At 40.7% G+C, this 14,322-nt stretch overlaps 1 protein-coding gene across 2 annotated transcripts in view; it reads left to right on the top strand.

The window, feature by feature from the left end:
- SYNPR (synaptoporin) overlaps positions 1–14,322 on the top strand; it is a gene marked incomplete at both ends in the record, with an annotated part of 313,384 nt that overhangs the window by 252,363 nt on the left and 46,699 nt on the right. For both annotated transcript variants that reach the window (XM_080810440.1, XM_080810441.1), the window contains one exon: positions 12,860–13,058. In XM_080810440.1, the coding sequence (XP_080666566.1) occupies positions 12,860–13,058 (199 nt within the window). The remainder of the gene's footprint in view (positions 1–12,859; positions 13,059–14,322) is intronic.

Raw genomic sequence — 14,322 nt, 5'->3', positions numbered from 1 at the left:
GGCCCCAGGTGGCAGGGGAAGTGCTGTAGGAAGAAAAAGAAGCAAGACGACATGGTGATAGCAAACAAGTAGGCTAGATCCAGGTGATGTCAGTCCTTGTGGACCCTGGTCAGGGGTTTGAATGTAGCTTCCAGTGCAAGCGGTAACATTGGAGAAGAATTTTATGCAGGGGAGTGACATGCTCTGATTTATGTTTTTAAAAGATTTCCGGTTGTGGTGCGGAAAATGAATTCCTACCTGTCATGGTCCAGCTGTAACTTGAAAATAGGACGATTAATCCCCTGATGCTAGCAAAGTACCAGAAACATGGGTGACATTATATTTGCTGATAATAAAGGGCACTTTTTCCATCCTGAGCTGATGAATATGTTGAACAAACTGTTTCTAGTTAACTAAAATGAACAGTGTTGGCTTGTACCTTAGACACTTTTTTTCCAAAAAGATTTGTGTATTTATGGTGATATTAATAACTGAAGAATTGGAAATGTACAGTTCTATAGCCAGTTGACAAGGCAATAGCTTTGGGGTGGTTTAAAGGAGATTGCATTTTGTTCTATATGTATAAGCGGTTACTGTTTATTTCATTATAGTCTGGCAGATATATTGAATTTCCCACCCAGCAATGGTTCTGCTGGGTCTCCTATCCTGAACATCCAATAAGGCCAGTTATTATGGACAGAATGAAACGACAACAAACAACAACAGATGACCAAATAGTGGCTCGCTAGGGTGGCTTTTTGACAAAGAAAATAGTAATAGAACATGCCATGTATCCAGGTCTTTGAAGTCTACTTTTTTGAAAAGTATTTTGGATTTTTAAAGTCAACTTTAGTAATTAGACTTACACCTTGAATTTTGAACTTCAGAAGCTCTTTGCACACCTAAGAATAGTGACTGTATTTGCTAAATAACATGCAAACTCTACAACGAATGCAGTGTATTCCATTATCTTAGTTGAGCCTTACAAAACCCCTCTGTGGAGTAGGGGATGAGAAACCGAGTCTCAAAAGGGGCAGAAGATTGGTCCAAGATCACGTAGCTGGTGGTTGGTGGAGCTACCATAGCTTGCCTTTCAATCAGGGGGAAAAAGAAGTAAGAAGGTGGTACTCCGCTGGGCCCCAAATGGAGACGAATAGAAGGTATGCTAGGGCTATAGATCTATTGGAAGTTACATCTCAATGAATGGGCCAAGAACCTAATATTCTAATATTCTTCATGTGTTGCCCCCAAGTATAAGATTAGATGAGGTTAACAATGGTTAGGGTGAAGGACCACCAGTAGTTGTATCTGTGTCGGGCAAAATGTAGGCCCGTGAAATCGCCTGAATGAAATCTTTAGAACTCAGATGTTATTTCCACTTGCAGTGCTAGGTCACCAAAATCATCAAATAAGTTATGAAACATGACCAGATAGGTGATTTTTTTTTTATGATTATGAAGCTATCTGAGGTTTGTCATGAACCCCTGAAGTTCATCCAGAGACATCTAGAGACATCCTGCAATCAGCCACTCATCTTAAATTTGAGAACACTTAGACCCAGAGAATGGTCTAACTTAGGGTCACACCGAAAATTGGTGCATAGGTAGACTCACAAGTTTCAGTCCTCTCACTTTTAATAGTTCTCAGATTCTGTGCTGCACAGGCTCTAGACTCTGGGAGCTGTTCCATTTGAAATGACTGGCTCTCATCCTGAGAGTTTCCCCTTCTGCTTTTGGGGTATTCATATATCTTTTACTTTATGAAATTTTGATGATAATTACTGTTCTTAATCTTAATTTTTGTTTTGAATGTCCTCATCTAGCTAAATAAAACATTGATAGCTCCTTCTGGTACTAAATTTCTCCTGAAATTTGTACTGATCCCAAAACTCTAAAAAGCTAGGAATCACTGCTTTTGTTCAAATGCCTCTCTAGCATCTCATCTCCCACCTGGAACAGGTGCAAAGCATATAGTAGCATCAGCCTTATCCTTGCATCTGATGTTTAACAGAAGTGAGGGGGCTCTACCGGGCCTGATTCCTTCTGCATATTCATATGGCACATACTGAAAGGGGAAAAAAAAAAAGAGGAAGGAAGAGTCTGTAGGTTAAAAGAGACCGGAGGGACATAACAACCAAATGCAATGTATTAACTTCTCTGGGTCCTGATTCAAATATATATTTTTTAAAGATCTTATCTAGAGAGCACAAGCGGGGGTGGGGGCAGCAGGCAGAGGGAGAAGCAGGCTCCCCACTGAGCAGGGAGCCTAATGCAGGACTTGATTCCAGGACCCTGGGATCATGACCTGAGCTGAAGTTAGATGCTTAGCTGACTGAGCCACCCACACATCCCAGGGGTCCTGATTCAAATAAACCAACTTAAACCCTTATGAGACAATTTGAACATTGGATAGATAATTGATGATATAAAGAATTAACTATTTTTAGGGCATGAATTTTATAGTGTTGTGGTTACATTTTTAAGAATTCTGATCTTTTAGGGGCGCCTGGGTGGCCCAGTGGGTTAAAGCCTCTGCTTTCAGCTCAGGTCATGATCCCAAGGTCCTGAGATAGCACCCTGCATCAGGCTCTCTGCTCAGCAGGGGGCATGCTTCCCCCTCTCTCTCTGCCTGCGTCCCTGCCTACCTGTGATCTCTCTCTCTCTGTCAAATAAATAAATAAAATCTTAAAAAAAAAAACAACTCTGATCTTTTAAAAATGCATACTGAATATTTACAGAAGAAATTATGTATGTCAGGAATTCATTTCCAAATAATCTATTGGTGGGGGACGGGTGGTGGCAGGAGGCACCAGGTGGTAGTTGACATGAAAAAAAGATTGGCCATGAGTTGGTAACAGTTGATCATGGGAACAGAAACATGGGAGGTGATGGTATGATAGTCTCTACTTCACGTAGGCTTGAAATTTTCTATAATAAACACTTTTTTTAAAAAGGGAAAAACAGTAAGCAAAAGGGGGCAACCCTAGTACACTCTTCATGGGAGTGCAAATTCCTACAACCTTTCAGCAGGGGCTTTTGGCAATACCTATCAAAGTCCTTAAAATAATACATACCCTTTGTGATTGTTAAGTTTTTCATTTTTTATTTTTAAAAAGATTTTATTTGTTTATTTGACAGAGAGAGACACAGTGAGAGAGGGAACACAGCAGGGGAAAGTGGGAGAGGGAGAAGCAGGTTTCCCACCATGCAGGGAGTCCAATGTGGGGCTCGATCCCAGCACCCCGGGATCACAACGTGAGCCGAAGACAGACGCTGAACAACTGAGCCGCCTAGGTGCCCCAGTGGTTAATTTTTTTTAAGTATAAAAAATATTTATTTATTGAGGTATAATTGTACAGATCTAAAGCACATAATTTGGTAAGCTTTGACAAGTGCTATACCTATGTAACCATCACTACAATCAGAATAATAAACAGATCTACTGCCCACAAGTTTTCTCCTGCCCCTTGATGATTCCTCCTTCCTGCCTCTCATCCCATGTCAAGGCAACCATTGATCTGCTTAGTATCACTAAAGAATAGTTGCATTTTTTTAGACTTTATATGAATGGGATTCTGTAGTAATTATTTTTTTTAATCTGACTTTTTTTTTTCAACTCAGCATAATTATCTTGAGATTTACCTATGTCTTATGTATCAATATGCCATTCCTTTATATTGCTAAGTACTATTCTACTGTATGGACGTACCACACTTTATTGATCATTGTGATGGTTAATTTTATGTAATTACTTGGCTAGACTATGGTAGCAGGTTTTTTGACCAAACACTGTGTTGCTATAATGGTATATTTTTAGATGTGATTGACATTTACAAACAGTTGACTTTAAATAAAACAGTGTTTTCCAGGATATGAGTGAATCCAATTAATTGAAGGTCTGGCAAACAAAGACTGAGTTCTCCTATAAAGGACGGAATTCTGTCTCCATCCTGCAATGCAGAAACTCTGGTTTTCTTGGCTTGGGACTCAAGACTGTAGCATCAACACTTGCCTGAATCCTTTGCCTACCAGCTTGCCCTACGCATTTCAGACTTGCTGACACCCACAATCATATGAGTCACTCCTTTAAAATAAATTCCTTATATTCATTAAAGTATATATCTTATTCATTCTGTTTCTCTAGAGAACCCTAATATCCTCCTTTACCCAGCACTTCAGCTTGTAGAAATATATCCAAAGAAAGTTATCATACAATCTATCCGAAGAAAGTTATTGTACAAATATCCAAAAATACATGTTCAAGACATTGTTTTAACAGTTAAAGGTTGGAAACAGTCAAAATGTCCACCCATGGGGGACCATTTAAAAAATTATTGTAAAACTGTGCAATGTAGCTATATAGAACATTCTGGCACTGTAATTTGTCTATCCTGTGCATATATCACATGACTGTTAAAAAGAATAAGGTAGGGGCGCCTGGGTGGCTCAGCTGTTAAGTCTCTGCCTTCAGCTCCAGTTGTGATCCCAAGGTCCTGGGATCAAGCCCCACATCAGGATTCCTGCTCAGCAGGAAACCTGCTTCTCCCTCTCCCACTGCCCCTGCTTGTGTTCTCTCTCTCTCTGTCAAACAAATAAATAAAACAATGAATTTGGGAACATTGAAAAAAATTAAATTAAATTTCTAAAAAGTGTAGCACATTCATAAAATATTGGAAAATATTTTTTAAATTCTTAAAAAATTAAAAAATAATAAGGTAGATCCTCTTTTTTAAAGAAAGGTATGTATTAGTCATACTATTAAGTAATAAACAGCAGGTTAAAAACCCTGTTTGATTTTCATTTTTGTAAGTTGTTAATACTGAGGGTGGAATTAAGAAGAAACGTACATTTTCTTCCTATAAACATGTCTGCATTGGCTACATCTATAAAATAGCATATTTTGACTGAATTAATGAATCCAGTCAATTTGACCTCAATTTAAACAAAAAGTAAGATCAGACAGATTTCTCCTGCCCTTTCCCATGCTATCTGTGTGTGTTTATTAATAATTATTTTTTGGTCAAATCCTTTACATTGCTTATTTATGAAACATTTCTATACTAATCAAATAAAATGGACAGATAAGCAGTTATCTAGATAGTCAAGTTTTAAAAAGAAAACTCTGGGACGAATTTTTGTTTCATAGTTCATTTGAGTCCAGTACCACAGTTCAGGGAAGACAAACAAGATAGGGAAAAAAGAATTTTCTCTGCAATATACAGATAATGACCCCATTATCTATTTTACTTTGACAATGTAGAGGCAGTCTAAGTTCTCTATGACTCAAATTCTATTTGAAGAAACTAAAATTAATAAGTCATGGGTTCATAATAATGGCAGTGCCTCTTTGCAAGCCATTATAATAGGTTTTATAGAGTTTTCCTTCTCTGGGTCCCATTCTAGGACATGCCCTGGCCTCTACAAGTCCATTTCTTTTTAATTGCCTTGTAGTCTAACTTTTTATTTTGAAATGTTACAAACTTGTGGGAAATGGGAATGAAATTTGAAAAGATCCTTCTTAGCCTAATAGACTTCCAATAAGTTGGGTAAGTTTCGTTATGGCCTGTGGAAATGAAAGCCACATGCTGGGGGGACAGTGGTACACAGAGCAAGCAGTCAGTGTCCAGCCATGTCCTTGTGTGCGCAAACACAACAAATTGTGTAGGAAAAAGTATTGTTTGCAGTAACCTTGATTCCGTCTTCCAGTGTCTAGTTCAGTTCTCTCTGCTCAGTATTTATTATTGCTCTCCGTCAAAAAATTATCTCCTCTAATAATAAAATGGAGAGCACAGAAAGTAATGGAAAGTTCCTCCTATGCAGACAATAAACTTCGATACATTTAATACATAATCACATCAAGGAGAAATGCCCTTATTGTGTTTAAGAGTGGGAGAACAGTATTTTGTCTTTCACTTTGTTTTTGTCTTTTAAGAAAACATTTTTAGTGAATATATGCGGTTGTTGCAAGAGATGAAGCTACCCTTGATTCAACTAAGGTTAGGACAAAGATGTCTGGAAAATGAAGCTCGCTGGCTAAAAATGCTATTTACCCGAAGATAAGGAAGCTGGGGATGAGCTCTTAGGTCTAGCAGACAGGAGTGCAGGTCCACAGACCTTCCTGGGAACAAACAGAGTCATTAGAATCCCTGAGACCCTCTCAGGATGTTTGTGAACTGGATTGTTTTCTATTTCTGCTTGCTTTGATGTTGGATAGAGTCTAGTAATGACCCTTTTAGTTAACAGAGGCATCCTGCATATACTGATACTTCTGGTCAGCGATTCCTGCATCTCGGACAAACTCTCCCCTTCTTCGCAAGCTGAAGACTTCAAACTTGTTTATGGCTTGAGCAACCCAAGTCCAAGTACCGGGGCCTTCTCTCCGTTCTCACTGCAATGGGCATGTTTCTCAAGACTGTTCCCAGTCCCCACCTTGCCCCATCTTCTGCCCTTTCCACCCCAAATAGGTCCTATACCGGCAGCCCTGTGATGTCATTCTCCCCAGATCTTGACCATAGAATAGAAATAGGCCTCATCATGAGCTGGCGGCATAAAGGGGAACATTGCAGTAATCAATATGCAAGTCTTTCGAGCCAGTTTGCAATCGACCTCCTAGAAAATCTCCGTTCCCATACCTCATGACTCATTGTTTAGCATCTCCAATGACTAGCCATGGAGCTCAACACATCCCCCTCCCCAACTCAGAAGGACTTGAGCATAATGGAGAATTCAGGAGTTTGGAAACCTAAGAGATGAAATTTGCATAAGTAAAAAAAAAAAAAAACTCCTCAGAGTTGTTTTCCAAGTTTGCCTCTTCTCTCTGCCAAGTGGGTGATCTTTGATGATTCTTTCAAGATGACTGAGCTCCAACTTCCTCATCTATAGAATGGAGAAGTTTTCTGAAGAGAAAAAATGAGATGTAGTGTGTGAATGTGTTGCTAAACTTCCAGGATTTTGTCGTGATTTATGCTGTGAGTCATACAGGCTGAGCACGTAGAGGTGTATGTGAGTGGGTACATGCACACACAAACACATTTGTTATACCGACACATATGGCTAGCGAGAGAAAAGTCCGTGTAAAACCAGACAAATGCCAATATTTCATATTGGGAAGAGAGGAAAAAATGGAGCAAGAGGATTAAAGTCTCTATCAACTGATAAAAGGATTGAAACAGGGGCTGCAGAAAAATGATCAAGCAGAGAGAAACGTGCTTAGAGCCACAATGTGCCAGTTGCCCTCTGATCTTCCCTTGGCCACTGCAATTCTGGCTATGAGAAATTCAGCGACAGCAGTTTGCTCCCCAACGCCCTTAAGACTTCCTACATTTGCTCCTGGGAGATCACCACCGTCGGGACATGTCATCATTGTCTCTCCCTGAGCCACCCCCAGATGCTCTGTTAGGAGCTTTAGTCCTGTATTCTTCCACAGCAGGTGAAAGATATTGTTAATAACTTCAAAAGTCTTGCTACCAGATGCCCATGATGGTACACTATTCCCTAAAGAGGGATCTGTGCCTCCGAGTTCTAAATATTTTACTTTGTATAAAGAACCACAGGTACTACGATGATCACAATTTCAGCGCACAATGCATGCAGGTTCATTGGCTCTCTGCTTGCTTCTGAGGCAAATGTTAGAGTAATCCAGGTCCCTATTTGGAAAATGGGCAGTTTTTAATGACTTCCTCTTGACTGGTCTGCAGGGATTCAACTCTGTTATTGCTGAGTGCCTTGTACAATGCTGGATTCACATACTTCAAGGAATGTTGGTTTAGAACCCTATTCAGTATAAGCCATCTGCACACCATTAGATTAGAAGGCTCAGCCATTCTTACACAGACATTCAACTGATAATCTAATAACGCTACAACTTCTGAAGCAGAGGGGCAGAAATGTACAGTAGTTACTGGTGTAGCCTCCACCTAATCCGCTCACATTCGAGACTCACCACTGCCCTTCACTAGCCACATGACCTCAGGCAAACTCACTGCACACTCCAAGCCTCAGTCTCCACATCTGTATAACGGTCCTAGTAATAACACCTACCTAAGAAAGGTGTTCCGAACATTAGTTGAGAAACAGGTCTGTAAAGAAGCTAGTACAATGCGTGGAGGTTGAAAAATGTCCATGTTTGTTATAAACATTTTTATTCATAAAGCAATGCCAATTTGCTTAGTATTTTTCCAGGCCCCACAAACAGAACTAAGAACTGTGGGTGCATTTGCAGTCCCTTTTAGTGTCATTGAAGCAGCAGTAAAAAGTTTAAAAGACTGTGTTTAAACATTAGTAAAAAATTTTTTTAAAAATCTACTCTAACATGGAGGCTTTTCTTTGGTAGACACAATGCAGTAAAATCCAATGAAATTCAATTACCCCTTGATTGACTCAGGCCAACCCAGAAGGGAATTATACATTTGAAATCAACAGAATTGCATTTGGTCCCTTTTGCAGGCTCAGCATTTGCTCCCTGACAAGTTCCTCACAAGATCAGAGGTGGCCCCACTGGCTTCCAGAGTCTGTCAACCGGCACACTCGATCTGTACAGAACAGTTTTTTCCTTGTTTAGATTCTAAATGAATGATATTTGCTTCCAAAATTATTACAGCTGCCAAACGCATGCTGACTACAAAAATCTCTCCCTCCAAAACAAATCATACATATTTATGCATGTATATGTACTGGATGCTTAAAAGAGCCTCTCTGTTAAAATATATGTGTTTAGTGATACATATCATCATATAGCATTAAAAATGTTCAGCCATGTGAATTATTATACTCAGACTGTTTTGAGCTGCTGTGCTCTTTCTTTATAAATGATCCCTACTCCCTTCCACAGAATAGTCTTAGCTTGGAACTTACTTCTCTTTCCCCTCGTTCTCTTGATTTCACCCCAGTGTGACTGGTGGGCTAAATACCAAGCTGTAAATCCCCGGCGTTAATAAGCAGATTTGTTAGTGATTTTTGTGCATGTGTGCCTTGTGCAGATAGCCAGTTCACATTTACTGTAAAGCAACATAGTAACTTGGTGATAGGGGAAATGTTGATATTCAGCTGATTGCATAGGAAAAAAAAAAAAAACAACAACACCCAATTCTTTTATTCTCCTGTTCCCTGCTACCCCCACCACACACAAAGACTGCAGACCCAGTCTGCGTATCTCAGCTGAGGGAACTGAGGTGTTGGAAGCACTGCTGATCTGGCATCTGGAAAGCCAGTGTGCCTGTCTCTGAACAGTTGCAACAGGTGACACGGCCCTGCCTGCTATTTTTGTTTTATATGTTGTTTATTGTAGGAAAATCTTTCCAAAGTTCATCTTAAGATAAAGACCCGAATTTGTAACCTGGCCCACTCTGCCCCACGGTGAGGGCCCCAGAGGACTCCTTCGTCTCACTGGAAACCACTCATTCTCTTTTCCTGCTATGTTCCAATTTTCCAAGACATAGTTCATCTCTTCCCATGTGCAATGCTCCTGCCCTAGGCAGGATCTTGGTACCCGCTCTTTCTTACCTATTTTTTGACAGTTTTATTGAGATATAATCCACATATGCTACCATTCATTCCCTTAAAATGGACACCTCGATGGTTTTCAGGCTATTCACAGAATTGTACATCCATCACCTAGAACATTTTCATGGCCCAAAAAAGAAATCGCACATCCCTTAGCCATCATCCCCAATTCTAGAATCCCCATCACCGCTACCCCCAGCCCTAGGCAAATGCTAGCCTACCCTTTGTCTCCAGAGATTGGCCTTTCCTGAACATTTCCTACAAATGGAATCCTACAATGGGTGGTCCTTTCTGACCGACTTCTTCCACTTAGCAGAAGGTTCTCAAGGTCCGTCCGTGTTCTAGTGTGTGTCGGCACTTCATTCCTTCTCAATGACAGGTAATATTCCGCTGTATGGAGGCACCACATTTTATCTATCCATTCATCAATCGATAGACTTTCTGACTCGTATGACTAGGGCTGCTATGAGCATTCCTGTTTCATTTCCCGAGTACAAGCTTTTGTGCAGACAAATGTTACCCTTGCTCTTGGGTATGTATCTAGAAGCAGAATGGCTGGGTCACAGGCTCACTCTATGTTTAACCATTTGAAAAACTGCCAGGCTGTTTTTCCAAAGTGGCTGCCCTGTTCGACATTTCCACCAGCAATATACGGAAGTCCCAATCTCTCTAATAAAACTCACATTCCGGGGCGCCTGGGTGGCTCAGTGGGTTAAGCCTCTGCCTTCGGCTCAGGTCATGATCCCAGAGTCCTGGGATCGAGCCCCGCATCTGGCTCTCTGCTCAGCAGGGAGCCTGCTTCCCCCACCCCCTTCTGCCTGCCTCTCTGCCTACTTGTGATTTCTGTCAAATAAATAAATAAAATCTTAAAAAAAAAAAACAAAAAACTCACATTCCAGTTCTATCTTGTTATTCTTACCCAGTCTTACCAACACGGGTGATTCCAGTCTCATACCCTTTTTCATTGTAGCCTTCTAGATAGAGAGTCCCATTTCACTGTGTTTTCAGTCTTAACTTTCGATCTGGATCATTTCTGCCTATTTTTCAAGCAGCAGATTAAAATTCCATAGGGAATCTTACCTTGACCCCCACCCCCAACCCCAGACTAGCCTTGGTTTCCTCTCAGGAAACCTATCTTTTCCATCTACATTTGAAGTTCCATATGGGCAAGGCCCCTCCTATGCTCCTTACTCTACCCCGGCATCTCGCCATTGTGTGAACTACTAGCCGCTTGCTAAAAATTTGTGGAATAATGACATATACAAAATAATGAGAAAAAGGTGTACATTATCTGAAAATCACCTATATGAGAATTATTGGCATGATTACCTTTTAAAGCTGTTTCATTTTTCAGCATTCCCACAGACCAAACCATTGGGAAACATTTTAATACCTCTGGCAAGGGGAGGAAAGGAACTCTACAATGTAACCATGACGAATGCTTCTGTTTTCCTGAATCGTACCGAACTGTACCCATTTCTGGTTGATAAGAAACAGGAGGAACCTCGGTATTTACAAGCAAGATCAAGTAGACTGTGTAGACAGCTCTCTCTTAAGTCAAGCAATAAATAGAAAAGATTGGTTTTCTCAGAAATAGGGAGCTCGGGGGACTGGACTTCCCTGCACTGGTTGTCCCTAGAGATTGTGGTTGAGTAGGACAAGGCCCTGGAATGTACATTTTTTTAAAAAGATTTTATTTATTTATTTGACAGACAGAGATCACAAGTAGGCAGAGAGGCAGGCAGAGAGAGAGAGGGAGAAGCAGGCTCCCTGCTGAGCAGAGAGTCTGATGCGGGTCGATCCCAAGACCCTGGGGTCATGACCTGAGCCGAAGGCAGAGGCTTTAACCCACTGAGCCACCCAGGCGCCCCTGGAATGTACATTTTTAACAAGGCCTCTAGTGATTGCAATGCTAGTGACCCATGAGCTTCACTTGGAGAAAACATTCATCCTTTTAATATTCTCATCATTTAGCAGAAACCAGTTAATGCAGAAGTTAAAAATTCAAGCTCTGGAGTCAGACACAGATTTAAATCCCTGCTGAATTTACTAGCTATGTGGCTTGGGACGAATTACTTAATCTTTCTAAGACCAATTTTTTATTCTGTAAAGGAGGGGGCAATGAAGTGCCTAGGTCACAGGGTTGCCATGGGCATTCAATTAAATAATGAGTATAAAACACAACACCTGATACACAAGAAATGCTCCAATATTGGGGCACTCGATTGGCTCAGTTGGTTGAGCATCTGACTCTTGGTTTTGGCTCAGGTCATGATCTCATGGGTCATGGGATTGAGTCCCACATGAGGCTCCATGCTCAGCAGGGAGTCTGTTTGAAGAGTCTCTCCCTCTGCACCTCCCTCTGCTTGCTTTCTCTCTCTCTCTCAAATAAATAAATGAAATATTCAAAAAAGAAAGAAAGAAAGAAATGCTCCAATGTTAGTAGCTATTGTTACTACTATTTTATCATTATATTACTGTATAAAGTATAAGAGAAAGTACACAACAAATCTGTTTTAAAGGGATCAGTTTTACTCAGTAAGAAAAAAACTTTCTAGTATTAATTGGGAAATTACCAGGTTCATCAATGGCTTTATCATTATTGTTGCTTTCATAGATAATTTTCCAAGTGGTATTTGCTGATATCCCTCCTATGGCTATTTCCGAGCACCTCCACAATACTCAAGGAATAATTTAGTTATTTCTTATGAAGCAGAATTTTGGCTCCTATATTAAATTATATTTTACCACCTAATTCACAACATGAGCTACTATACTGGATAGAACACACTTCCTTAGGTGTCATTTGTTCAGCAGAAAGTATTACCCCCAAATCTTATTTCTTTCTATTAGGTAATATATTGAGTCTGAATGCCTGATAGAAATTACTCTCTAAAAGAGAAGTTCTAACGTTCAATCAAATTAGTATCGATCCATCATCTTACAGAATCAAGAATGTTCATTCATTTATCCAAGCTCTGTATACTGAGTGCCTAACAAGGGTCAGGCATTCGGGATATACAGAGAAGAAGAAAATCAAGATGCCACCCTCATGGAAATCTTTGCAGAAAGATGGTGCCTTCACGCCCTCTCCGAGAGGTAATTAAATACATCATCAAGATAGTGTGACTAGTGATGAGTGCTATGAATGATGTTCATCAGGATGATGGGATAGAAAATGTCTACGGGAAAGGAGCTATTTTAGATTAATAGGAAAAGGCTCTCCCAGGAGATGACTTTTGAATACCAACAAGGAGCCAGCTGTGGAAAATGTCAGGGGACAGGGTGATTGAAGAAAAGAGAAGATTCAACCAAATGACCTTAAGCCTGGCTCAGTCTCCTGTGCCTTATAAAGAGTCTCGTTCCCTCTGGCACTTTAGGTTGCATCAGGTGACCTTTGAGGTGCCCACCTGCGAGGGGAAGGAGCGGCAGAAGCTGGCACTGACTGGTGACTCCTCGTCTTCCGCCGAGTTCTTCGTCACGGTCGCTGTCTTCGCCTTCCTCTACTCCCTGGCCGCCACCGTCGTTTACATTTTCTTCCAGAACAAGTATCGGGAGAACAACCGCGGCCCGCTTGTCGTAAGTGGCTCACTTCTTGCAGTAACACTTTCCGTCCCCTCAGATTTCTTTCCCATGGCTTCAAGGGCTTTGGAGTTGGGCAGGCCCTTGGGGCAGGGTTTTATTTTTGGGAGGGGGGCGTTGTTTTGTTTTAAATCACATTGTTTTTCATCCCCATCTCTTGGATCTGACACGGAAGCATGATGTCTGCCATTCTTTAACCCCTGAATTGGAAAAGCATCACGAGTCATGCTAGAAACCTTTCTGAAATAAATGGTTGGAAATCTCATGAGATCAAGGGAAGAGGAGTGAGGCTTACTGCAGATTTATTTATAATTCCAGCATTATGGAGCCAGCCAACCATTTTTCTCACTGGTCACTTAGTGTGACTTGCGCTGATTTGAATGGGTTGTTCTGTTAGTATATGATAGACTGGGTATAGAGGCTTCCATCGCTGAGCCCCCATCCCTATCCCCAGCAATCTCTCTAAATCTCTCTCTCTTTCCACCACGGACCCTCCTCCCACTTTCTTTTTCCTTGTACACTGGTCCAAGGACTCACATGGACAAAATCAGTATAGCCCAGGATATCCCGATGGGGGGGACACACACACACCTACAGGGCACAACAGCTCTCAGAGGGGCACTAGAGTGTGAGTAATTTTTTTTTTATTTTTTAAATTTTTTTATTAACATATAATGTATTATTAGCCCCAGGGGTACAGGTCTGTGAATCGCCAGGTTTACACTTCATGGCAGAGTGTGAGTAATTTTTAAGGAAATACATTTTAAATTTCTCAACCTTCACATGTACACTGGCCTTTACCTGAGAATGCTCTGCATATAAAAATACCTGGCTGCTTCTTCCTTAATTACCTCCTCCCATTTTATAAAAGAAAACCATCCATCTTTTCCATCCCAGACATCACCACACAACACACTGCTAGGAGGCAAAACTTTCCAGGTGCTAATGAAAAAGGGCCCATTTGAAATATTGGTGTTTGTGTTGACAAAAGGGAGTTCCTTTAACGCCTGGGTAATGTACTCTTTTGCATATAAGGAGATTTCCAAATTTTTTACTTCAATAAAATTGGAAGTCTTAATCTACTCAACAACTGATAGACCATTAAAAAATACCTTTTGAAAAAAAAAATACCTTTTGATGACAGATCACTATGTGATCAGGACATATAACTCAGAAGAAATCCAAGGAAACGCAGACATTGCTGTAACAAAACTCCATCTGTTCTCATCTACCCATTTATGCGAGCAGGGTTTCTCAACAC

The sequence above is a fragment of the Martes martes genome, assembly GCF_963455335.1.
Source record: "Martes martes genome assembly, chromosome: 1".
NCBI classification, from domain to species: domain Eukaryota; kingdom Metazoa; phylum Chordata; class Mammalia; order Carnivora; family Mustelidae; genus Martes; species Martes martes.
The sequence above is the reverse complement of the archived record's forward strand: the minus strand, read 5'-3'. Positions and strand labels throughout refer to the sequence as shown.